This window comes from Oculina patagonica, chromosome 12 (assembly GCF_052425735.1).
Source record: "Oculina patagonica isolate OP01 chromosome 12, crgOcupat, whole genome shotgun sequence".
In the NCBI taxonomy this organism is placed as follows: Eukaryota; Metazoa; Cnidaria; class Anthozoa; order Scleractinia; family Oculinidae; genus Oculina; species Oculina patagonica.
The window spans coordinates 8,103,562-8,131,370 of record NC_135769.1 but is presented as its reverse complement, the minus strand read 5'-3'; the positions used below and the strand labels follow the sequence as shown (position 1 = coordinate 8,131,370).

General features: G+C 37.1%; 2 protein-coding genes across 2 annotated transcripts in view; both read right to left on the bottom strand.

The window, feature by feature from the left end:
• Positions 1 to 11,551: 11,551 nt before the first annotated feature.
• Positions 11,552 to 27,809, bottom strand: part of LOC144633376 (uncharacterized) — a 121,108-nt gene continuing 104,850 nt past the window's right edge. Inside the window, exons 13-15 of the mRNA XM_078492257.1 lie at positions 13,622 to 13,651; positions 13,257 to 13,379; positions 11,552 to 12,445 (exon numbers count right to left, since the gene is read on the bottom strand). Coding sequence (XP_078348383.1) covers positions 11,913 to 12,445; positions 13,257 to 13,379; positions 13,622 to 13,651 — 686 coding nt within the window. The 3' untranslated portion in view covers positions 11,552 to 11,912. The remainder of the gene's footprint in view (positions 12,446 to 13,256; positions 13,380 to 13,621; positions 13,652 to 27,809) is intronic.
• Positions 16,928 to 27,809, bottom strand: part of LOC144632080 (EGF-like repeat and discoidin I-like domain-containing protein 3) — a 29,497-nt gene continuing 18,615 nt past the window's right edge. The window contains exons 2-6 of the mRNA XM_078490683.1: positions 23,144 to 23,214; positions 21,190 to 21,263; positions 20,188 to 20,519; positions 18,523 to 18,664; positions 16,928 to 17,349 (exon numbers count right to left, since the gene is read on the bottom strand). Coding sequence (XP_078346809.1) covers positions 16,928 to 17,349; positions 18,523 to 18,664; positions 20,188 to 20,519; positions 21,190 to 21,259 — 966 coding nt within the window. The 5' untranslated portion in view covers positions 21,260 to 21,263; positions 23,144 to 23,214. The remainder of the gene's footprint in view (positions 17,350 to 18,522; positions 18,665 to 20,187; positions 20,520 to 21,189; positions 21,264 to 23,143; positions 23,215 to 27,809) is intronic.

Below are 27,809 nucleotides of genomic sequence, written 5' to 3'. Positions count from 1 at the left end.
CTTTAGTCAAATGTCCAAAATCCACCTGAAACCAACTGCCATATCTGTCGTTCGCTTTTGCTACCCATCCACCATTCTCTCCATCTTTAGGAAAGAAATGAAGCCTTCCTTTACCCGCATTAGCGGGCGCCCAACGTATGCTGGAAGCCGTCACTGAGGAGTCAGGGATGGCAAAACTCTCCATTCCTAAGTCTTTCTCACAATGGGAAGGAGGTGTCTGGCTAGGAAAAGCTAAAAAATGTGTCATTTCTATTAATATTACTAATAATACGACTGGTCCTCGCCAAGCGCAGGGAAGTGTATACGTTATTTACTGTAAATGTTCGAGGAAAATCTTAAATAAAATTTTTCTATCAAAACCTAAGCTCGGTTGTATGCTGTCTCGATCGAACCATTCAGAAGCATACAGTTTGAATTCGAAATAACAGGCCCGATTTCAATAGGATATTCCAGGCGTATTTCGAGTCAGGCGTCATTAAATACACCGGAGCACAACGGTTTGCACGCGACGTCTGCTGATTCAGGTAAGTCCCCCTTTCAAAATTCGAAAGACCTCGAGGTCGGGTGGCATGCATCTACCCCCCTCCTTCCCCTTATACGTCCGAGGGTTAAGTAAGGCTTGTTGCTTCTACTTCACCAACAAAATATGGCGAAACTTCCACCACCACCCTTTTACGCGAATAGAGGTACCCAGTAGTCTTACCTGAATGACAGCCATACAGCTCCATTCTGAGGGATGGCCATTTATAGAACTTTACAGGGTGAACGCGGATAAAGCGCGCCGCGATAGCTGGATTGAGTGTGTTTATAACAACGCTATTGTCATCTTTGTTACCTTGAAATACCTGAAATCCAAACAAAAGACGTCGATAATTGTATATTTAAGAAATTAACAAAAATCTGCAATTCTAGTAAGACAGAGTCGTACTTTGGGAGTGATTGGGCGAGTGCAATAACTAGATGGAATATGAATAGGTAACAATAAAAAATGTTGGAATCTGAAGACTCTTAGCATACTCAGAACTGCAACATAAGAAGCTCATGTGTGTTCGTATTATAGAGGTGTCCGTACTGTAGTGGTAGAGATTATATGGATTATGCTTTCTCAGGGACCAATTACATACATTGCAAAAATTAGTAGCTTTATTGGTCTATTTGCTTATTGAAAGAACTTTTATTTTACCCTACCTGCTGGTCTGAACTATTACTTGAGGCTTGCTGATGAAATTTAAAATAGATACCATCAAGGCTATAGGACACTTTGTATTTAGTCACCCACTCATGCGCGCGTTGTCTTCCTTGAGTTGCAATCTTTGTAACCATGGTAATATTACCAAGATCCACCTGAATCCACTGCCCTTGTTCCCAAGACGAAGGTGACCATGCACCTCTCTCGCCACTGTGAGCTACGTAATGAAGCCTAGCGTTGCTAGCTCCTGTAGCTGAGTTGGACTACAAATATTAAATATCATAGTAAATGGTTTGAACCCGGGAGTATCAGTAGGTCGTATATTGTGATCGTCCGCGGGTGAGAGTAGTTTTGAGAAGAACTGGTGTTGGTGACTAACAACAGTTCGTTCTCAGAACTTCTCTCACCCGGACGATCACACTGTACGATCTTATTTGAAGTATTGTTGATTTTTATCGATATCATGAAAATTGGATAGGATAGCAAGAAAGTAACATAAGTTCACTAAACGTTAGCTACTCTTAAAAACAAAATTATCCCGAATAAAATTCAGAAAAAATATGTGCCATTTGATGTCTCGTATTGAGAAAATGGCATGGCATATATAAAGTTATAATAGAAATAGGGAGGATTGTGTTATGACTATTCATTCTTGCTAGTTTCCGCTTTGAAATTATTGCCTCTTACTCGAATAAAAGAACGATATTATTTAACCGAACGCGGTATTTAGACTACGGTTGTACAGCCATCGATAAAAAAATGGAAAGAATAGCATACAAATCAGTGGTTAAAAGGGTAGTATCATGACAAGTTTCCTACGTTTTTGCGTAAAGTATGACAGAATGATAAGGGTGTACTAAGTGATCATGATCAACAACAACGGAATAACAAAAGAAAGCATATGTTCATTCTCCAAGGTGTAAATATACGTGATCAATTTGTTTTCTAATGATTTTCCTCCAAGTTTCACTGTCAAAACTGAAAACGTCGGCCCAATGGAGCATGTATTCATTCTCCAAGGTGTAAATAGACGTGATCAATTGGTTTTTTAATGATTTTCTTCTAAGTTACACTGTCGAACTTGAAAACGTCGGCCCAATTTTTTCAAGCTTTGGGCCATTAATGTCCCATCTTTCCACTGCCAAACCACCTTTTAACAATTTTCATGAATAGTACAGTTTTACGTTTTAAGTTCTAGCAAGGCCAGGTTACTTTTAGTGGATTTCCAATTAATACCAACACCCTCATTGCATCTTTAAGTTGCGCTTAATCACGGTGACACTGTCCCTTTAAATTGTCGAAAATGTCTTACAATTACTGTAGTAGCTTTGATAGCAGAGTCAGGAATCTCTTTATTTTCCATTCCAAGAGGAGCTTCACAACCTGAAAAAAGAGTATAAATAGTTATGACGTCGAGAAGAAATATTATAGGTTGTGCAGTATCCTTTAATATAGTTTTACAAAAAAAATTCCAGATCATCTTATTTTTACCTTTTTTTGAATACATTACACTAGCGTTGTGCCACGAAATTCTAAAGTAAAAGGACAACTCTACATAATCGTTCTTAGGGATAAAAAATAGCAAACAATAAAAAACCGCCACAAACATGAATTATGAGAAATAAGACTAAATCGCAGGCAGAGGTAAGAACGTGGTCATTTTTTCTCAAAATGTGCGCGGTTCATTTTAACTTGAAACGAAAGAATAAGTTAAAAACCGTAATTTCGCTAAAGCAGCATGTAAAATGTGGTTGTCGTGGCAATTTCAAAATCATAGATACACATTGGACACAACAAAATTCCCTTCAAGAATGAATGAACAGCCACTATACATATATACCCTTTTCAAAAATGCGGAAAAATAGCGTTAAAGGAAAGGGCTGGCATCCCCATCCCAATTCGTACTTGCAATGGTTAATAACTACAAACGTTATAAATTTTATGTAATGTACCTACCTTTGGTCGCATTTCCTGGAAGATACAGAAAAAAGTGTTACAAAAAAGTGTTAGGTTTGAAAACACGATGATTTAAAATAAAAGTGGGAAGTAATTATTGAGTAGAATAGAAAAGAAATAATTTTCAGAAAAATTGCCAAAAGAGAATCAAAATGAGGCACTTTAACGCTGCGAGAGAATATCTATATCAATACGTTAAAATTAGTTCAAGTTTCAATAACGCAATATTTTAAAAAAGTTGATTCCCCAGGTACATGCGCAGTACATCACCAATCTCGTAAAAGGTCTTGAATAATCGAGATCTTAATTACAATACGATTTCATGGAAAATATTTTGGTTCACGGTTCTCAATAAAGTTTTAAAGAAAGACCAATTTGTTTCTGCACTGAGATATCGTGAAGAAAGGTGAGAGAAGGGTCACTGCGAATTTTAGAGTACTTAAAGTTTTTTTTACAAGTTCATGATCAGCCAGGGTTTAAGCTCATTGAGGTATTCAAGTTTCACAGCGTCTCGCCTTTAGATACATCAAGCGCAGTTATTTTCAACAACTTTATCTGTAGAACCTAAAAGAGTTGCCATAGTCGCATAAATCTATCTTTGAAAGGTTCTATAAGCAAAACTTGCCTTTTATATTTACGGTAATCACTAAGCGCAACTTTGCAATAGGGACCGGGAGGGTTGAGTATTAATACTGCTTGGGAGATGGCCGACTTAGACTAAGTTATGTACATACCTCTTATTAATCGAGTTCGAGGTCCGTACTGTAAAATACGGACCGAGTTTTTTCCCGTCGATTTATGGCCCAAGCGCGAAGCGCGCGGGCCATAAATCGGCGGGGAAAAACGAGGATCCGTATTTTACAGTACGGACCGAGAAAACGAGGTTAATAAGATATTTATTATATCTCTCACTCTGGAGAAAAGAAAACATTTCAAGTCAAGCGTGCGGGAAGCGGCTTCGTTTGACTGACGTACGTCAAAGGCGAAAGGACGAGTGAATTTCATTGGCTTTCGTAAACAATTCGGCCGTTTAATAGCTCGATTGATAAGCGTATAAACATAATTTGAATCCAACCTTCACTACTTTATTTCTGCAATTAGTTTTACAGTAATTTCAGTGACAGGATGAAAACTAGATACAGTGCAAGTTTCCTTTGGAATAACTTCTAAAGTTCTTTGCTTGGCAACGAAAATGCCGCGATTGACAACATGTTTTAGCTTATCAAACTTTCGAAAACTTATGGTATTGTTTCTAGAAAATACTAAATGAGAAAACACGTATAAAGTTTGAAGGAACTACTTGAAAAAAACCTCAGATATCGCCGTCCACGTAATGTTAAGTTGTTTCTTCCCTAGAGGTGCTAGGTGCAGCTGAGTCATAAAAATGACTTGGCATGGGTTGCTCCCGGGGTTGCTGAATATTAAAAACACAATTGGAAATAGATCCAATGTTTGCCGAAGCAAAGAGCGACGGCATTCTGGCTTGAATACTGAAACTGCTTTGGCTGGCTGACATTGTAGTCTGGCTGGAATACAAAGTCGTGGAGCTTCTTCCATCCCCAGGAACAACTGGTGGAAGCGTAGCATGTTGAAGATCTTGTCGTAGGGGATCGGACATTTGCCGCTGTTGCGATAGAGAAGCTGATTTATACGCGCTCAAACTCTGCAAGTTTTTGTGGCCGCTCAGCTGCGTAACGAAGTTTTCTGGAGTACCAGCATCGAGCAGACGAGAGATGCTTGTCTTTCTGACCGAGTGATTTGCCACTTTCTTTCCACGGACTTCAAGACCAGCACTTTTAGCCGCGTCCGGTAGAAACTTTCCGATCTGGTTTTTTCCAAGCGGGCACATCTTATACCAGGTTGCATTGCCACTCCAACCTTTATGGTTTACAGCCAAAAAGAACGGACAATCTGGACTTTTGCCTTCTTTAGGACGATGGCTCTCCAATATCTTGTAGTACTTGATCGGACATCTATCTGTTCCCGTAGCAAACACCTTCGGGTTGAACTGTCGCTGGTGAGCGCCTTCCAAACCTTGACGCGTCTTGCTACCTCTTTCGGCCTTCCACACCAACATTTCTCTGCCCGTTTCTGGATCAATTTGTAATTCCAGATCGCCCCAGCAAAGCTTTCTGCTCTCGTCCCTGGCTCGAAATCCAAAATGTAGAGAAAGGAACCACCAAAGCGTACGCTGTAGTGCAACAGGATCGTGATAACCGAATTCGCCGCTTTCAAATAATTTTTCTTCCTCTTCAGTCGTTAACTCGCGACATGCATTTGGCTTATTTCCTCGTCCTTGCCTTACAAGGTTTTTTCTCTTGGCTGCCAACACTTCTCTTGATCGAGAAAACTCTTTATCTTGTAGGATGTTGAAGGGTAACTTTGGCTCTTTAAGGCGGCGTTGAATGCTTCGTTGAAAGCTTGAAATGCTGTCTGGCTCGTACTCAGCTCCATCGCGTTTGCGTACGTCTTTGAAAAACTTTCCGAGGAGCTTATCGAGGACGTCAGCAGGTACGGTGTCTACATGAAATGTTCCCTCAGTCTGCTCTTCACAATAATTTTCGAACCGTTTCCATTCACTTTTCGTCTTCTTGACCGTGTTTGCAGATTTCTCGGCACTGATGAAACTTTCAAGTTCTTGACTTGAATCCTGATCGGGTTGCTCTAAGTCCGCCACATCAGGGAAGTTTTCTCCTTCCAACATTTCAAAGAAATTGAGTTTAAAGTTCGGTAGACCTTCTTCGCTTCGCCTTTGCTCCTCGCTGTTTTCCTCTGACTGCGAACGTTGTAGGAAGTTTTGAAAATCTTCTTCGCGAGACATGTCAACTTGCAAAGGCGTACGGCATCAGGAGAACTCTCAGTCAAATTTCGCGGGCCGTACTGCAGAATACGGCCCGTAAAATTGACCAATCACAGCGTGCGTACTATCTCAGAGATATAATAAAAGGTATTATATATAACTGTTTTTTACGAAAGGCAAACAATAATCAAAAATATTATTTCAATTTGCATTTTTGAAGAATGTTTATTTTGGGGTTGCCTGTGGAAACTAGGGTAGTTGTTTTTCCTCTGATCAACAGGATGAACAATAGGACACATTAGAATTTAAACATGCGTACTTGCAAAAACAGCAAAATCTTAACTCGCTTTCTCCTGAACGTTATATTTCAAGGAGACGACTCTCATATAAATATAAACATTTAGGTGGGTATCGTCTAGATTAACATTTTTCATGCATCTGTGAATTTTACCAGAATTTTCCGGAACAAAGTGAGTTATTGTCTGAAAATGTGACTCTAGGGCACTTTGCTGCCTCGAAGCCCACGATCTTAGTTTAACCTTTTTCCACAAATTGAAGAAGAAATTGTGCTCCTTTAAACTAATTAAGTCGTTTTTGGAAAAGCCATGTTCCAGGATACCTTTCAAGCCTTTGAAAATAGTCTTTTTTCAATCCTCAGTTTTCAACATTTCGTTAACAGTTTGCTTTCTTATCAAATCGCGATCTAATTACCGCAAAACAGACAGGCAGTACAAAGATGAGACATAATTGGTTTTTCAATTACGAATCTTATTTTAGAATGTACGAGCCTCTGAAATGCCTGCCGTTTTTTTTTATGTGATTTTGGCTTTGGGCTTCGGGAGGAAAATAATCGTTTGAAAAAACATTAATTGACCGTTTGCCTTTAAGGCTTTATTCTGGTCGAGTTTGAAGCATTTTTTTCTCGCTATTTCTGAGCTTAGCTGACGATAAGGAATTGTTCTTAAGATCCTTAAACACAATGTTATCTTTTTACAAAGGTGTACGCATCCTGATGTCTAAGTAAAATTATCAAACATTGACGAACATTATAGTTATATCTTGTAATAAAGTTTAATTTCTTTTCTTATTTTTTTTTTCAATTTCTTACATGCATATTATTTCATTAGCATATCTTATCGCTTGAGGCTTAACTAGCTTTATCAACCTAAGGGTTATTAAAGCTATGTTTTGTTGTGTTATGTTAATTACACGCCAAAGCCTTCTTTTCTATATTTTTTCTATCCATTTTTTTCGTAGGTTAACAGCTATTACTCAGAGGTTTATAATTATAAGAGACCTCCGATTTTTGTGACTAACATTTTTGCTTCCAAAATGTGGGCGCATGGTCAAACTATTATTCTTTGTCAGAGCATTAATAATATATATGACGCGACTATCATATCAGGAATTGCGCTTGTTATGATGTTAAAAATAAAATAAGTCGGCGTTATGTCGCTTTTGCATTTACAGAACTTAAGAAATAGTTTATTCCACAGAACATTGTTAATTTCTTAGTAAAAAGAGGACTCGCAACTCAATGGACTTGCATAAAATTGAAATAACTCGCAACACATTTCTTAATGGCCAGTATAATCGCAGAAAGGAATATTTTAAACTTAAAAAGACCCTCGAAAAACTATCTCGACTCTCTGGGTACATCATAAAACTCTAAACACGCTATTTTACTCACCATTCCAGACTGAAAGCTAATACAGCAATAAAATCCCTAAAGCCGTGTTCATCATTATCCAATTTTACATGATCCTAATAGTGATTGTGCGTGTGATGTTTTCTTATATAAAGACAAGGTTGTTCCATTAAGATCATATCATTTACGCAGTTGAGAACATTGCCTCAGGGTAGTCATGGAAATGTCACCATCAAGAACACAAAAGGAGCAATTGTTTATTTATTCTTCAAATAACGTGTTTTCCTGCTCTTCTTGAAAATTTGTTAACGAAAAAAACGAAAAATTATTTAGAGAGCCTCGAAAAATACCACTAAAAAATCGTTTACTCTCGTACACAAAGTGTAAATTTTATGCAGCGAAAATGTCGATCGTTTACGTGCTCTCTCCTTCGCTCTTTTCTTAAACCACACGTGCAGTATCAGTTAGAGGTAATTAACATAAACGACGTCAATAAGCGATTTGAAAAAATAAGTTTTAGTACTAAGTGCCTCGGTAAGAACCCAGTGTGGTCTTTTAAAGGACATTAACAGGTGAGATGCAGGTTGCACTTGATGAATACTGATCGAAACTTGGATGAAAATCGTTGCTTCCAGAAGGTGAAGTACTCTTAATAATTGAAGTATTCATTGAAACCCGTCTTTGAATTATTTATTTTAAACTTGATACATTTGTTTGGATATGCCTTCAATTAATATTAGGTGGTGACAGTAGAAATGTTAGCATAATTAATTCGTTTGCCTTATCAAAAGGTCTAGAGAGTAGCATGCAAGTTGTAATTTTAAGAAAAATGACAAAGTGTTTGAGTTTCAAAGACATTTTTCGACAGATTTATGTCTAAGATGTCTTTTAAACTCAAACATTTTGTCGTCTTTCTAAAAATTGTCATGTTATTCTAAAATGGAAGAAAACAACAAGATCGGCGCAAAGTTTTATTGAGATCGGCGACCAACTTGACGCGGGGAAAAATGCGCGCGATAAAAAAAAGTCATAAATATATAACTGTTAAAATCAATGATATTTGGTATCACATCACTTCTGGACTAGTTATCATAATTGCCGACCTCCTCTGTTTTTTGGCTGTCTTTTTATAACACAAAGCACAATTTTATAAAAGCGTTCATTACACAATGGGCGGATTTTGACCATTTTTAAACATGTTTTGATACTGAGTGAATATATTGGCCCTCTATACGGCTTTTGTTTTAATCCGGAAACCGACTCTTGTCCTTATACTTCTGTGGCGCCATTTCTTCTAATTTGCATGCGTTGGCGTTGACAACTTTGTCCCTGCTTTGTTAAGCTTAAAAACAAAGTTATTTTTTTTCGGGAAACTATATTATTCGTCGTCCAGTACTGGATTAACAGCAGACCTGTAACCAAAAAAGGAAAACAGACTTATATTTTGCTTTCCAACAGGAATTGAAACGACCATATTTTGAAATCTTTGGAACAACACAACAAGGACGTGTGTGATCTGGTATCTCATTGGAACAACTGGAGCTCAACTGAATAACAGCACATCTTGGTGTTACCCAAGAAACAGTCAACAGTAAGAATATTTTGTGGAATGCTTATTATGTCGTTACTGGGCATGGATGAATTTTGCTTGTAATTTTGCGATCTTTGCCTGTCGGCCATGCTTATAAGTTCGTTTCTTCTGTTCAAAATTCTGCTCGAATTCTGCTTGCTACAGCTGTCAGCAATATGGAACTTTTTAGAGCGCGGTGTGGATGCTATTTTAGATTCCGCTAAGAATACGTTCCGTCAGCACGGTCATGAACGCTTTTATAAAATACTTTACATTAGGAAATAAACAGAAATAGGAATCAAAGTTAGTTTAAAGTGGTCCCTTGAGTAGACATGTTTATGTACAGTACGTGTCAAACCTTCAGTATACAAATTTGCGTTGATATTAATTCGCCCAGTAAATTCGCAAAGGCCAGGGTTAACTGCGACGTCCAAATAAATAGTTATATCGACAGGAGGGTCATGTCATGCTACCAGGAGGGCTGTGCGTCCACGTTTGCTCAATTTAGAAACGCCCGCTATTCAAAACAGCTACCGACCAGAGCAGTCATTTGTATTAAGAGCTACTCGGCTTTGGAGTGAACTACCTCGGACTCTAACTGATGTGAATAGTTTGACTAATTTTAAGGCTGCTAAAAAACGTCGCGCTTGGTAGAATTTTATGGATACATAGAACCCTTTCAACGTGGCCCTTTATAATATTTAGAATATTTTTTTTAACTGTACATTTTTAACATTTCATTGTAATTTGACCCTGAAAAACCATTTTTGGAGAGGCAAATAACATGTTATCTATACCTTTATTTATCTTATCAACGTATATATTTCGTGTTACTGATTTTCCCCATTTTTCCGAGGTTTGTTTTCGGTTAAATGCCCGCTGCCGAAAGTAGCAAGCCTCCTTGAAATAAGAGATGAAACCGCAAGAGTAATTTAATGATAAATGATTGATTAGAAAGGTTGGCTTCGTTTTAAACTCAACTCCTCGGTGAACTTGCAGTAAACTTTTCTCTTAAAAATATATCCCAAATTTTTTCAGCTCGGAAAAACTAGGAATATGAATTTTTGAAAGAGTACCTCGGCAAAAACTCAACACATTGAAGAATATCGAGATGGTTAAGTAAAATGTCCGTTCAGTTATAAATGTGTTTACTTATGTCGTCTTTGGTGTTGTGGTTGATTAGACTCTATTCTATGAAGATTTCCATAAAACTTAATTGAATTAACTGAACACCAAAATGTAGTAATTTTGAGTCCATTAATCAACGCCTATAAACTTCCAGGTTTAGTCATACCCAGTTGTAAGGGTGCACTTTACTTATGTGGGAAGTTATTGCCAATTATGTGGGTGTCCAGCCCCTTACATAGTTATCAAGTGTATGTTTATAAACTTCGCGGATTCTTCGATGCTCTATTGATACACTTATTAACTAAACGTTTACAACTTCATTATCATCATTTTAATCACTTTTTGCATTAAATGACTTTTTTAATTCTAGAATGTCATATACTACAGTTAACTTGAATTGGCTTTCACTTCGAATAAGCATAAGCAATACCATAGGCCGCATATGAAGAACGAACACACTCATTCGTGTTATGATGTCCTCACGTGGCATAAGCACAAGTGGAACGAGCATTTTTTTCCTTATACTTTTTTCCGGGCTAGGACAGCATAAGAATGAGTTTTGTCCTTCTTTTTGTGTGCTTATGCTTATGCGGACGTGAAACTCGTTCCATTAGAAATCTGCTAGAAATACGGCCGCTTCAAAGCTACGGAAGCTAATCTCATGGCATAAAGAGAAGACACTTTACCGTTTGGACTCAAAAGACGCCAAGGACAGTAGTTTACATTGTAATATTAATATTTGTCAACAATAGAACTGTGTACAGGCTGTACAGCTTGCTATGTCGGTGAAACATCCCGACATTTCAACACCCGTGTCAGGGAACACCTAACAATGGACAGGGCATCACACATTTCTAAAAGCCTTGAGAGCTCAGAAACATGCCGCTCCGCTCACAGGCCAATTTTGACATCATCGATCGGGCCTCTTCAAAGTTTGCACGCAAGATTAACGAAGCGCTCCACATCCGTTGGGAAAAACCAACACAACGCACAAGTTCAATTTTTTCTTATTATTGTTACTGTACAAGAAAAAATACAAGTTTTTACAGACATAACGTCTACAAAATTAGTCAAAATTTACAGACTTTCTATGATATTTACAAAATGTCTGTAAGTGTGCACGTTTACAGACATTGAAATTTACAAGAAAAGTACAATCAATCAACAATATCTCATACAATGTTTAGTGGTCATACACTTAGCTTGGTCGGCGTCCCCGGTTAGCAAAGATTTTATAAATGACATTTTTAAGTCTGTAAATGGTTCAGTTTTTCCAGTGACGTGCCAATTTCTACTATAATCATTTTAACGTTGTTTTTTTATACTTTATTGTGATATTTTTCAAATCGCACTAAGGATGGCGGATTGATCTCTGCCAAAACATGTCTGCAAAACTTAGAAGTGTCGTGTTTTGTTTAAAATTTATTTTATCGTTGCTTCTAAGACCTTTCATGACTGGTATTATATTCTCTTATATCAATCTTGTTTTAAGTGTGATTTTGGACAAGTATTGTTAAAGTAAGGAGACATTAGATGTAAAACTTTAATCTTGTCAGTCAGATTGCTTCTTCGATCCACCTTACTATTAATTAATGTTGCTCGCAGCCAAAAGAACGCGAGTTTATAACACTGTTTCCCGTTCCATAACAATGTCCATCACGGCGTCATCACGGCTACCAACGTGGTTTTCACAATCAGTCTGTTCTGCTTTGTCGTCTTGTATCCTGGAATCATTTTGAACATTGAGAAATCTAAGGAGTCTGTTTTCCCACTGAGGCCTCTCCAGTGAATTCGAATAGTCGATAAAATTTCTTTTTCTCAGCTCCCGAGGAAGCTTGCGGCCCTCTGATTCTTTATCGATCCTTATAATAACCAGACTGTCGTCTTGCCTGTTTAGAAGTCGATACTTTGCGATGTTTAGCTCATAGATACAGTAATTACTCTTCAAAAAGTTGCTTGATAACACTGCTATGATTTTGTGGCTGCTGTAGACACTTTCTGCCATGCACTCCTGGAAAGGTTTTCCAGGTGTAAAGTCTCTGTAGTGAATGCAGCATTTTAAATGATGCTTCTCTTCAAGTAAAGGAAGGAGTGTTCCGCTCACCCACTGGGAATCCTCTTGGTTGTATATTATGAATGCATGGTATTTGAATTCTGCATAAAGATAAAAAGAAAGAAATCTAAATTGAAATCGTTATTAACTCTTTTTAGCGCCTTAGCTCACATTTTGGACATATTTCATAATTTGTTGTGTATAGATGTACATCCAGGAAACCATGTTCCTCAAATCTTCTTGTAGGGCGCTGGAAAATATCGAAAGCTTTGTCTATGCCTATCGTATCGACGGAGGTAGAAACTGAAAAGGCTTCTCTCGTGCTGTGAAAAAGAACTCTACTTGGCCAGGATAAAAGAACCACAAAAGTGTCTTAGGAAAAAATGGTCTACCATGTAAATATGTGAAAAACCTCTGACGCCATTTAAAACGTTGAAACAAGACTTCGCTTGGGAGGGAATGGGGTATCGTGGGATTTGACCTCACTCTAGTAGATTAGTCAGACATGCGCGGGATTATCACGTCTTTCTTGATCTGTTGTGCTAAGAATGACGTCCACATATCAAAAATTATACTCTGCTAAAGAGCACGTTTAGATTCCACTTTCCAATACGGGAGATGTAATTTGTGGTACTTTACTGACATTTTTTAGTGTTTCAGTTCCCTTTATCGCATCGCACCATACAAAAGTTTCATCTGCCTTAAAACATCTTCGTCAGCAGTTAACCCCTAAGCAATTTGCATTGATAAAAAGGTAAATATACTTATCGTAGAGTAAGTGGTAATTTGTACGTAGCAGTATAATTTTTACCTTTTCGTAATATCGCTCCTTAAATTCATCTTCACAAACTTTTCTAGCTAAATAACGCAATTAAAATAGTTAAAGGTCTCAATCGTAAGCGCACTACCAACCTACAGGCGAAGAAATACTTTTCTTGCAGAACACACAGTACTTAATCAGTAAGCCAGTAATCAGGGCTAGTACTACCAGGATTCCAATCGATGTGGACACATAAGTAATAGTATGGTTGGAACCTGAATGAGGAGAAATAACGTTGGAAAGAATCGACACATGCAAGGTCATTGTAAATTTTCTATACTTTTCTCTGCCACTTTCTTCACAAAACTAAATTTCGCTAACATAATTATATCAAAAACGTGTCATTTTATTACGAAGGAATATCTGATATAGTTGACCTTCTTGGCTATCATGTGAATTCTAAAACAAGTGAAATAAGAAATAACAAACTGGTAAATTTAAAGCAAAGTCTACTTACTTGACTTTTTATCCGTAGTCGGAGGGACACCTATTAGTAATCGGGTAAAAAAGAACCCTTGATGTTAGCTTAACCCCGAAATTTAGCCTCCTGTATCAAATAACCATTTCTAAGGGTAAATTTCACTATTTACCTCCAACGATTAAAATAGTAAAATGATTGTAAACATTGTCCGCTCAGTACTTAGCCTCTAAGTGCAGGTTTAGTGTATTTATCTTCTGATGCATTCATCGACATCTCAGCCCATGCTAATTTATATTTTGCTGGGGAGCCTTAAGCCTGGTTTTCACAAGCGACGCAAGCACAAGCGCAAGGATAACAGCTCTTATTTCACCGTGAAAACGGCTTCGACTCAAGCAAAAGCAACAGGGTATTGCATTTTGATAGTTGTGCTTGTGCTTGCGGCAAGCAAAAGCACAAGGATAAAAATTTGTCCTTTTTGTGTGATTGTGCTTGTGCTTGCGCTTTTGTTTGCGTCGCTAGTGAAAACCAGGCTTTACTCTCCCCAGACCTTGTTAATCACGGCAACCGTTGTAGGGCCAGGCGTAGCGATTTGCTTAATTTTTGAAAGTCCCTATATATTACTTTAGCAAATACGGTTGGGCTAAGCCTAGAGAAGGCTTCGTTGCAACTGACACTTTATTTGGCCTGAACAAAAAATTCTTTCATAAGACCAAGGAAGGCCATAAATTACAGGAAGGTTAACAAGTGTCCGGCGAATCTTAACTTCTATAATGACCTATAATGGGATATTTAACGTAGTTAAACTCAAAACGAAACACCTTACAATTCCTGTACCTGCACAACTTGAACTGTTACATTCTGCTATCTGAGTGTTATTTCTAAGAAGACGGCAGTTCTCTTCGCTGCTGCAATTTGCTGTCTTATTTTTATTTTCTAAATAAGGGCAGTCCTTTCCGCTGTTGCATTCTACTGTCTGGTTGTTACTTCTTAAGTGTGAGCAGTCCTTTCCATAACGACCAGGAGGCGGATTTGTACAAGAACGGTTCCGTGAACGAAGTCCAACACCACAAGATGCAGAACACTCAGTCCAGGAACTCCATTGAGAATAGCCACCATTTTCTGCCAGAACTGAAAAAAGGATATGGTTTATTGATTTTTTTTGCTCTTTTTTGTTCGAAATTGGCATTTTTTTTACTAATTATGTACATCATTGTTCAATTTCAAGCCTTGAAGTTCGTGCGAACTTAACCCTCGGACGTACAAACAAACTCATACCCCCACCATCGTACAAGTGTGGGCGCAGCAAAGTTATTTTGCACTGAAGAGAAAGTCCGTAATTTATATTACTCTACAAGTTGACGTAACTTTAATTAGCTGTGACGTCATTAGAGCCGCCATCTTGGAGCCGTCATCTTGGATTTCACCATTTTCTTAGAAGGTCAGAAAATAACGCTTATGGAATGTAAATATAAACCAATTGGAAAAAACAAAAGGGGACATAGCGGTGCCGGGCAACCGAATGTGCGCAGTAGCTATCGAAGGGTTGCTAAGGGCACAGTGAAAAGCTTGACAAAGTCGCTGTCTAGTTCGCATGTCTTGGTCTTGACCGTGCACAAAACACAATAGCTATTTGCATTTTGTTTGTTCTTTTGAAGTTTGCCGGACATCACAACAACAAACAGTGATAACTGTGTCCAGTCTGGCAAAAGTAGGGCTTGCGAATTATACCAATTAAAAATAACTCCAATGATTCTGAAATGATTTACCATTTTTTGATCGTAAAATGTCAACCGTAACCAATTTTTCGCTTGGTATTCCACGCCGCCAAAACATTCTCAGTGATGAGAAACATGAGGTGAGAAATCAGTGGCGTTAAACATCAAACGCAAACACCGCCACTATTTGCATTTCACACGCATGCAGTCATTGATATTTAAATCTTTCTGAGAAAACAAAACTTTGGTTGACGTCTTTCTTAGCAACGGCTTGATTGATATACACTCGCACCGTTTCCAGGCACTGATATGTCTCCAAAGAGAAGTGCCGACTTTCCCCCCCCCCCCTGATAAAAAAGACGTGTTAGAATGGAAGTACGCTTACTTGCTAGGCAGCCGTAGAATTCTAACCGCAAAGCTATGTAACGGTACCAAGACTCAGGAATAACTCTTATATACTGTGCTCGTATTGGTGGGACCAGCTCGTGAGTAACGACGTTGTTCCTGTCTGTGTTTCCTGTAAAAAGCTGAATAAAAGCAATAGGTAAGTCCGAGGGGGGGGGGGGGGGGGGGCTTTTGAGACCTGCGCTGACTTTGAACGCTTATATATAACATTTTCAAGATTCAACCAAACGCTGCCAAACTTTGCGAGTTTACCTAAAATTTATCTGGGAATAATTTCGTAGGATAGGTTGTTGTGTCAGGAACTTGACATCACCATGGCAATGGCATTTTGACAGGCATGTTTTCCCAAATTTGTAATTTTCGTGTTTTTATTAATGAACATTAGCTTTAATGCAATAATTTTCACCTATTTATGGTTCTTAAGCAAAGTTTTATCTATTTTGAGTACTTTGCATTAATATTGGGTGGTTTTCTGGCATTTTGGAAAAAAATTGAAATCCAAGATGGCGGATCCAAGACGCCGGTTGTTTTGACATCATGATGTAATTGTCACGTGATGTGACGTCATCATCCCTTGTGACGTATACCAAATTATGGTCACCATGCTATGATACAACTTTTTGCAAAGGTAAGGTGGCTCTGAAACAGCTTCGGGAAACTGACTAGTTGTAACCCGCACAAGTGTTCAGTTGAATATTTTGTATGAACAGTGAGTCATTTTTTGAGTCTAATGCTTGCGTGCGCTTTGCGCATGCGCATTAGACTCTTTGTTATATGAAAAAAGCTGTTAGCAATCCCAAGGGAATGGTTCGGGATCGATAATCGTTCGCTGTAATGTAGAAAACAATGATCAGCTGCAAGAACGGACTCCGTACGGACACGCACGATTAGTTTCAATTAAAAACAGCCAATCAGCGACACGTGTTCCCACGCATAATTGAAAGTTCTTTCTCAAGTCACGATTATTCAACACTTGAACAGGACGAAATAATTTTCCAGTTAAGACATTTGTAAGCTTTTTGTGAAAATAAATCTTCGTTTTTAGTTCAGTTAAGCACAATCTGTATCACTATGCCATACGGCATTAGACTCATGTCACCCTTGGTGACCTATTTTTTATATTGAGTAGTTACTAGTTATATTACAGGGCATGTTGGAAATCTCTTTTTCCTAGTTTAAGCTATGCATCTTGTTGGAAATTGCAAAAGGCTTCGCCCAGAAACTATTTGCCTTTCAATCGTAAATATAAGACCCTGCGACAATCTCGGAAAACGCTAATCACGAAAATCTCTCCTACCGAAATAAAACTCTCGCAAAGATTTACCTTAGTATGCGATTCTGGTTGATATTGCTGAAAGGAAGAACCATCATGACTGTATTGCAGTGTGTAACTCTCGACATAATGAAGTGTATTGTAATAACCCTGTGTAGCAATACCCATAATTTCTGTCTCTTTTCCAAAATTGACCTGAAGCCACTGACTGCGATCTTGCCTTCTTGGTATCCAGCCGCCCACACGTCCAGGTTTTCCTTTAAAGTTCAGCCTGGCATTCGCAGCTGTATATGCCGGAGTAAGTTCGGAGGAAGCCGTTATGGCGGAATTTGGTATCAAGCCGCTTTCCATTCCGAGTGGATTCTTGCAACCTATGAAAAGCAATACGGCATTTGTAGATGACTAGAAACATAAATTTTAGGAAGAATGTACCCGTATATTGTTGGGGGGGGGGGGGGGGGGTGAATAGTGAAATAATGAAATTACAATTTTTGTGTTTCCGTAAGATTAAAAAAAAATAATATTGTGAGACAATTTGTAATGGTTTTCATCAATAATACACAAAAAGTTTGCTCGAGCGAAAATAAACATCAGGAAACGCAGTCATTGCAAAAATTGTTTTGAAAAACGTACAGTATTCCGTATGCAGCAGTAATTCACTCCTTTGGAGCATGTTTGTGTCCCTCTTTGGGGTGCTAATATGGCGGTCATAAAATTGTACAATGAGTAATATAGATTCTATTATCAATATAATTCGCTTTCACTTAAAATCTCCTTAGTTGTCGAGGCCAAATTTTTATCATGTCTTCAACTGAAAAAATGCCATAAAAAATGTCTTATAGTAAAAGTAAAGTAAAACGTAAAAAAGTAAAGTCTCCCAATCTGGGCTGTCAAACCTAATGTACAGAGTTAATTAGATAAATACAAATATTCGATAAAATACCTTGGTAAGAAATATTGGATAAAACCTTGAAAATGTAAATCTCTTATCTAAAGAAACGTTTAGCAAAAAAATTTTTTCGAATTTTATATCCTAAACACAGCACTAAATCAATACAAAATTTTGCAAAGAATATTTGCTTTCTTTCGTTTTTACTTGTCTTTTTCTCTTTATTTCTAGAATATGTCAAAGGAGTACCTTTGTAAGATCAGCCGTTTAGATTTTGGAATTCTTATTTTTAGGAAACGGCCTTTAGTTATGTGCAACTAAGGTACGGTCCATTATTTTCCTGGAGAGGGTGGGGGAGATATAAAAAGTTTTCGACTCCAAACTTTTTTTTAGTTTATGCACCTCTGCAAACATTTTTTTCGAAATTTCCTCCTATGTTTTGTTATACATGTCGTGTTTGCAAACAATTTATTTTGTCTTTCTAGGCCCTACAAGCAATTTTTTTCAATATTTTTCATACCCCCCCCTCCAAAAAATAATGGTCCGCCCCTAAAAGCACGAAGATGATCAAGTTATGCTAATGACATCGGGTGAAAACCGCCAACAAACATGAGCCCAAAAAACAGACTGAACTACAATTTTGACATATCCTTACCTGGATAACAGCCATAGAAGTCAGCTCTTAAGGAAATCCAACCATAGTAGCTTATTGGGTTGATTCGGATGTAGCGGGTGATTATGGGATTCTGCAGTTTGTTTCTGACAATTGTATCTCGATCAGTGTTACCATCAAATATCTTAAAGAAGACACAGACAAACACGACTGTTAAACCTCGATTATTTAAAGTTTTATATCACAGCTTCTAAGGCATTATTTTAAATACACCATGAAAAATGCCGAAGTAATTAATTTATTAATCAATTTAAAATTTCCTTAAAAAAATTTCTCGAATCTTATTGGCTTAGTGAAATGCAGTTTTTAGAAAATTCGATGCACAGATGAGGAAATACAGTGCACGAAAGAGAAACAAACGCGGCATCCTGATTGATTATTAAACAAAGGCAGCCACAGGGGGCCAATCAAACGCTACCACGCGATCTGAATGGCGCGAAGTTTGGATCTGCTTCGAGATGCGAGTAAAAAAATGGCTGGCGTTTTGAGAACAGTAGAGGACAAGAAGACAGCTCTAAATACCATAGCACTGAAAAGCACTGGTTTTGGTTCTCATTTTGAAATAACTGGTTTCCTTAGAAGGAAATTGCCGACGAAATCCAAGCTACAAGTCGACTATTAAAGCTTTATGCCTTAATTTGCTTGAACAAATTTATTTACGGCGGCGAATTCGCCAAATTAAAAAACAACAAACACATTGGCGAAGATTATGGACCAGATAGCCTCAAAGTTATGCTAACATCGCTTGAAAGACACTGTACTTCGAGAACAGAACTTATATACTTTTTATTGTACGAGACAGAGAATTGTTTCATCCAAGGAAGTGTTCAAATAAAAAGCGAAACAGCTTCACTTGGCTAGCCGTCGAGTTGAAAGCGCTCAAGTAAAGCTCGACAGGTAGAAGCAGGAGAAAATCTCTGGAAGAGGTAAAACCCATGATCTTTTATTCAGACAAGTCGTTTGACTGTTTAGCCAGATTTTCCTGCTAAAAACTTTTAACATTGAGAAACCTTTGTATTGTTTAGGCTTTGACCTTGTCTTGAATGAACGCGTGATGATATTTGCCGAGTTTGAATAAATTGTTTTTGTACGAGATTTGCGCATGTTATTTTCTTGCAATTTGTTTTTATGAATATTATTAATAAGTAATCACATGATTTTTCTCGTGCAATTTGGGATAAATAAGCACTCGTAAGTTTTCAAAGACTACAAACTTTGATAGCCTTTGAAAAATTTACTCGTGCTTATTTATCCCAAATTGCACTCGAAATCATGTCATTACCTATACTAACTAATTGAAAAATTAAAAAAAAAAATAATAAAAAACCCTACCAGTTAATTAATCATATAAAAAAATTGAAAGATAGTAACTCCCTACCTTCCTAGTTACAAAAATGAATAAATGGAGTAATTATTTGATCAAATTAATTAATTAAGTAAATAATTAGGTAATTCCTAAATGTCTAGAGTTTGACATACAATCTTGATCCATGAATCAACTACCTATTAATAATTAATTTATTAACATATGCCTACTTACCTTACTACCGTCATTGATCAATCATCAAATGAAAGATCGTACGAAACAATGAATGAACGAAGCAAACTATAACCAACAATGCATTACATTTGAAAAGCAAAAAGTACCTTGACATGACCTCCTTCCTCATAGTCCTGGAAAAAGACTCCGTCATTGCTGTATGACACACGGTACTTTGTCACCCATTGATCAACATCTTGTCTACCTTGAGTGGCAAACATAGTCACTTTAACAGAACGTCCAAAATCCACCTGAAACCAACTGTTTTCACGCAGATTGCCATTTGACCAGGCTCCATAACGTCCAGAAATACGCTTGAAATGAAGTCTTCCGTTTCCTGGCATATACCAGGTTGTACCTGTAGCCACCATACTTGAGGCCGTGATTGAAGAGTCAGGAATGGTATAGTCTTCTAACCCTAAGCTATCCTGACAAACAGCTAAAAGACAGATCAATTCAAACAATTTCATTTATTAGTACTGTAAGTAATCATAAACAGTCGAGTTTCCTGTGCTAACCCATTGTGCATATATTGGCCACCCGATTGACTGAATGACTTTTTAAATGAAGCTTTAAGATATTCGCCAATTTGTAACAATAATTCTACACTGATTTGAAAAAAGGATGACTCTGGGATCCGTTCAAGCCAGTCCAGCGCGAAAAGTTAGGGGGGGGGGGGGGGTGTTGTGCCAGGTAGCTGAGTCATAGACCTAATAGCCCTAGGATGCCTAGGGTCAGGTATTGAATGGCTGGCTTGCTAGAGGTGGTAAAAACAGAGCCCTGAGGATAGGAATATATTGTCACGAAAAATTGATTATTCTTACTGAAGGTCAGCAAAGAAAAAAAAGCCCAGAAGCCCTAGATAGATATAATAATAAACCAAATTAATTTTTAGGTCTGCGTTTTAAATATAAAGCAATTAAGTTGAAAACGAGCTGTCGGTTGTTGAACAGAAAGTAAACTTGTATCAAATGTAAGAAAATTTGTTGACAGTGGACTTCTATAATAAAAACATTGAATTTCTCGTTGTGTTTGCCCTAATTACCCATGATTCCAGTCAATCACAGAGGGTGCATACCATTAAGTAGAATAGACTGTTCATAAGTTACCTATTCTACTGCATGACACCATCTGCGCCATAACCGTCAGACCAAACAACGTAAAACTAGCAGGCATCATCAAGCTTATAAACAAAAAAAAAAACATAAATTAAATCAATAGTATTGTTAGTTGAAAACAATATAAATAAATTTAAAGCTGAACGAGAAATGGTTAGTAATTTATTGTCTTTTGCTATTGTTTTTGTTAGCTGCAAAAGAAACGCGTGCAATTTTCACGAACAATTATTTATTTTAGAATAAAGGCTTTATCCACGCGATAAAAAATGAACGTTTCCGTCTGTAAACGCACCCGAGTTATCTCGTCCCCTTAAGTACAGTCGGATCCTTCCACAGTTATACGGCAAACGGTTACGTAAACGCACCAAATTCTATTGAAAGAGGATGCCAGGACAACTAACAGTGAGTATCCGTTAATTATTTCCTGTGGCGTAGACATTTACAAAAGTATATGTTTATTTCTGTCCACACGTGAAAACTTAGTTTACCAATTTATCCACTACGAGGCAATGAATCGGAAAACAGTGATACCGTATTTATTCGATTAAGCGCCCTGGGCGCTTATTAAATTTTTGCATCTTGAGAGTCGGCGCTTATTCGTGGTGGGCGCTTGTTTGAGGCTGGGCGGTTATTAAATTTTTACCATTTTCAGTAAGTAGTAAGTTTATTTGCAACAAAACAATAAAAAATAACAAAACGTGAAGATGTACCAAAGCAGAATGTTAATGTTTGACTAAGGTCAATTAGCGAACTTTCTGAGGTGGGCGCCCATTCGTGGCTGGGCGCTTATTAACTTTTCCAACCTACAGGGTGGACGCTTATTCGAGGTTGGGCGCTTAATCGAATAAATATGGCAATCAAAATCATCTTTAAACTGCTCTTGTTTTAATTCTAGTTAACTTCAAATCACGACATTGAACACAAACGTTTTACCTTGTTTGATCGATCGAACAGGGTAGAATTCACGGAGTGCACATTTCTGAAGATAAATCCAAATTTATGTGCGAAAATCCGCCCAGGTTAAAGTACACATGCAACGCCAACGACCACCAGTAAACAAAAGTAATAATCATATAGCAATTTAAAGCCAGTAAACAGTGCTTTTCGCGCGCTCTGATTGGCTACTCAAACTCCGGATACCATTGCTATTCCCCTCCACTTCGGTGAATAACTGTTAACATTCAAGTGTCAAAAGGCGAGTGAGATATTGTTTTTTTTTGTTATGAGACATTCTTTTTATAATTATTTTATAACGAAAACTAAGAGGAGTTTAATTGAAAAAAAAATATACCTGTGATATGTCAACTGTTGCAGCTCGTCGGCTTAAATTTCTTAAATATCTCTTTTTTGTATACTTTTCAAGAAACTCATTGTATTGTTTTATCCCCATTCAGACGGGGCTTTTTTAGACCTTCTGGGACTGGGGTTGGGGCTTTGAAAGCCACCCTCCACCCCATTGTAACTTCCAGAATATTTACAATGAAACTTATAGGATGTAAAGTATGTCCGAATATCTATCTTTTGGTAAACATCACGTGGGATGATAACGTCACATGACGCGCGTTGCTAGCTCCAGTAGCTGAATTGAACTGCAAGTATGAAATATTGGTGGTTTTCATCAACATAAACAATGGGTTGGCTAGACAAAAAAGGATCTTAAAAGATCATATAAACTAGCCATTCTAGAAAAAAAATGGAATTTCTAAATATTCCTAATAGGACGCAGTGGCTGAGGTTTTCTGCATTTTGATGACGTAAAATGGCTGTGCTGAAGTTGAATAAATGAGTGTAACGTTGCAACCCCCAAAGACGGGAAGGACATTTTTTTAAAACGAACGAGGTCACTAGCTCAAGGTTGCACTGAAATTGTTAAAAGGAAAAAACGTATAGCAGTGGATAAATTATCCTGACATCAGAAAAAAATACATGAACAAAAATGTCTTACAATTACTGTAGTAGCTTTGATAGCAGAGTCAGGAATTTCTTTATTTTCCATTCCAAGAGGAGAGTCACAACCTGAAAAAGGAGTAATAAACGCTAATAACGCTGTATGATATTGTAAAAGAAATGAAGTAATTTAGAGAGTATATTAACCTTTAAGATTATATAACCATTACGCTATGTAACGAAATTTCACTTAATATTTTTTTTTCTGATGTACAAAACAACTTTCAAATAAAAAGACACCTAGATAATAATATTAAAGGATGTAAATACCAAAGAAATAATAATAAACCAAAGATATACAGAGATGGTTACGACTTAGGAGATAAAGACAAACTTTAAAAAAATGACCATTTTTCAAGATGCGCCGTCCGTGACGTAGATTTTAGATTTTATTTAAAAAATTAAAGATTGAACCACAGCCAGGATGAGACATAATAAAAACAATAAAAAACGTCCACTGGCTAAAAATATTTAAAATAATGAGATTTCGGCTGTCGCTCTACAGCCTTCGACGGATAAAAAATTGAATACAAAATGAATAAAATATATAAAAGAAAGGTGAGATAAAAAGAAAATAATAAAAAACAAAAGTGAAGTAAAATGTGCTAATTAAGAGGCTATTATGTGAAAAGAATGCAGTATTGGATTTGAATGGGCTTTGAATTATTGTAAGCATGCTTAGTAGCAGAGGTGTGCCAAGCCTCCAAAGGTTTGCTAATGCGAAAAGAGCCTTTGTCGATGACACTAGAGTTCTCAAAGTCTATGCGATGGTCGAATGACCACGCATGTTTCGCAATGTTTGAGCCATTCGCACAGGTTTTACATTCCTGATATGCTTTTAGCGGGTTTCAAAAAAGGCGAAATTTAGTTTAACCAGCAGTGGTTGTCAGGGCATGTATAAAGTTGACACATCAATATTTTCGCGAGGGATGAATGAAAAGCTGCTGGAAACATGAGCATATCAGATTTAATTTACAACCTTTTCTAAATTGTGGAAAGACCATAACTCGGGAAGGGGTGACATTCACTCCGTCCCACTTGTACTTTCTAGAGTGAATATTATTGATAACTGCACAAGTTATACATTTAATGTGATGTTCTTAACTTTGCTTGTATTTTCTTTTAAGGTAACCAAAAATGCGTTAGGGTTAAAAATTCGATTACTAAAAACCATGAAAGCAAAAAGAAACAATGAAGTAGTAGCGGAGGAAAAAGGCCAACATGCAGAGAATCAAATTAGACACTGATGCTCCACTGAGAAATGACTGTAATAGCATGCTATAACATGCTATAATTAAATATTGTAGTTCCTATAACGCAATATGAAAAGGTTCGTTTATCCCATCTGCATGCGCAGCAGATCGCCAGACTCGTTAACTGTCTTAAAAAATCGATTCACATAATACTATTTCACGGGAAACTGTTTTATTTTGCGGTTCTAAAGGACGTGTTTGAGAAATAACCGATTACATATGAAAAATAAGCCCACACATGAAAGTACACCCACTCTAAAGGAAGACGAGAGAAGTGTAAATTTTTTGAGCCGTGAAGTTTTTCATGGTTTTTGGATTGGAAAACAAATGAGAGGGGTTTGGCTATAAAAATGGTCAAAAATTACAAATATTGTTGTCATGCGAGTTCTCCGTGCCATTGTAGCGAAATATGTAGCAGCAACAACAACCTTGAAGCTGATATTTATTATTTTCTCTTACTATGGACTATTGCACTTGTATTACAAGGATCCATTCAATAAACAATTTCGGGTTAATTTTTGTTTTTGCAATGACATATAATAGCATTCCCATTGCCGGAAATTTTTTGCGCACTACCTTACCGGTATATATAGATAATAATAACAATGATCCCATTTTTTTTTTTTCCAAAAAGTGGACGAGTAAACAAAATTACTACAGTGGAACCCCGATATAACGATCTTCGATATAAGGATATTCCCGATATAACGATGAATATGTTATGTCCCGGCAATAGTAAAATGTATGGGACGGAACCCCGATATAACGATTCCTCGATATAACGATATAATTTTACTGCCCCCTTGGCATATCGTTATATCGGGGTTCCACTGTATTTGCAAAATATGAACCTGTCACTGCAAATTATGTATGGCGCAAGTAGAGCGGAAATTTGATAATAAAAAGGAGTCGTTATCTCACTGCTATGCACTCCTTACCCCCTAATATTTCCTTGCCCGCGCATTATTGTTCACATCAGAAGATAATGAAACGTAAACTAGCGTATAATTTCCCCAAATATTTACGTAGTTGAAATGTTGCGTTCATTTGTCAATTCAATTAAATTGGTTCAAAATGGTTCTCATTTATTGCGGATCTGCTGTTAATAATTCAACATCAATGTCGAATCTGTCGAAGGTCAAATGCGTTTGAGCAGGCCATCGAAGAGGAAAAGAAAAAGGTGTCAATGCTGTGTTTATTTTAAACTTAAATAATAAAAATAGACGAAACGGTGACTATTGATGAAGCAGTCTTGTAAAAATGTATTTAAGAACCTATAGAGTATTTGTCTTTTTCTGTTTTCCTGTGAGTTCGCCTTTTAAGGAACTGGGACAAAGGCGCGTGAGTTACGGTTAATTTTGTTCGCTTGCATATTTAGTAAATAAAATAAACATGAAATTCATGTTTTTTTTTTATTTAGGCTTTTCCATTTGCTGCAAAAGCTAGGCTTTTTATTTGTCCTTTACTATATAATTTGTCATCTAAAAAGCTTATAAATTTATTGCCCGAACTGATTTTAATGCTTAACAAGTTCAAATTCTGTTCATCCGTTTCACTTCTGATTGTTCTCTTGCACAGGTCAAATCGAGAATCGAACCATTTATTTTGTTTTCGTTGCTTTTTGAATTTGTTTTTCACTGTAATCATTGATAACATAATTTATACTTATAGCTGGTACTGCAAAATCTAAAAAGCGTTTAGAGATTTAATGTCTCAAGAGTGTCGAGTGGATTTTATCGAGGGCCGTTTAAGTTTATTCCTTTTTGCGATGGTACTGACACTTGAGAATAATGATGCGAACTGTTTTAGTTTTACGCGAATTGATTGATTTCTTGATTCGTTTTTTCTTTGAGAAATGAATATCGAAATTTTTTGTTGGTTTTAAATACTGTACTTAACTCACCACTTCCCACTAAAAGTTGCAGCAGCAGTAAAATCCCCATTTATAAAATCCCCTTTTATATTTTAGCATAGTGATTGTAAAGCGCTATGAAAGACTAGCTAAATAGCGCTATAGAAATGATTATTATTATAATTATTACAGTTGGGTTCATCGTACTTCAGTTTGCATGAACCTAATAGTGTTGTTTGCGTGATGTTTTCTTATTTAAAAAACAAAGGTGTTCCATTAAGATCATATCATTTATTCAGAGAGGAACAATTCCCTATGGGTGTCATGGAGATGTCAACCTCAGGAACAAAGGTAGAAGCAATTATTCTTGAATTTTAAAATAACGTTTTCTTTTCCTCTCCTTGAAAATATGTTAACAAAGAGGGCGAGATGATTTTAATAAAATCAAAACTTAACCGCCGTCACCTGCTCGCATTGTGCTGGTTCCGGCTGACTGGGAATTTAATTGCTGTGAAAATTTTGTTCTTTCACCGTTCCTTCATCCCGTCCAATATCAATAACAAGTAATCTAACATAAACGACGAGAAAGCATTAGCATGATTATTTTGAATAAAACAGACTAAGAAGGTAGCACATCAACTGATACAGTTTTCAACCTTGAAAGTTCAATTAGTAGTTTTAAGTAGTGATCTTACTTCTGATATCCTCTCAAAGTAGGGTAAGTCGCATAAAATATTCATGTATTTTTTGGCAAGTGGGAAAAGAAGTCTGTTTTTATATAGGAGCCCATAGAAAAATACGAGAGTGATCTGCACGCAGGTGCGACGCAAGAAGCAGGTTGCTCTGCCTGGGTTTTTTTTTGGTCTTATTTTTTAATGTGGTACGTACCTTGGAAAAATACCTTTAAAATTAAAGAAGATATAACTTAGTTTACGGTTAATATATCGATTTTTAAATGACGCGCGGAAACATTTTCAGTGCTTAAATACAGCAATGTTTAACAAAAATAGACCATTATTTTTAGGTTTCTTTTGTGGCACAGATAAAAATTTTGGCTGTTTAAAAATCTGGTAAATTAAGTGACAAAGCCTCTTCACTGATTGAAGTTTGGTTGATAGTCGTTTTTCCCCAGGAGGTAATGTCCTCTTTTTTAGATATCTATTAATGAAGAAAAAGGAAAAGGTAGGTTCGTCACAAAACCTTTATCTTTGCTAGTGAACATTCCTTCGTGTGAGACTCGCATAAATATCGCATGCGGAGAAACAATCATCTTTACTCTTAGAATTTTCTGCCCCGAAAGTGCGCCAAAGGTTTGCCCTGTAGGCACATTCCTTTTTCTAGCGACTATTTTGAAACCTGCTAAATGACGCCTGCATGTTTTGATACTGAGCGTATATACTTGCCCTATATATGGCCATTCATTCATCCAGGAACTGACTTTTGTCCTAGACAGTGATCCGGGTTTTCCCATTAACATGCGTTGGCGTTGACAACTTTGTCCCTTCCTGTTTATTTCTACAGCAGGAAAAGGTTTTTCTCAGAAAATTGTTGTCCAGTAA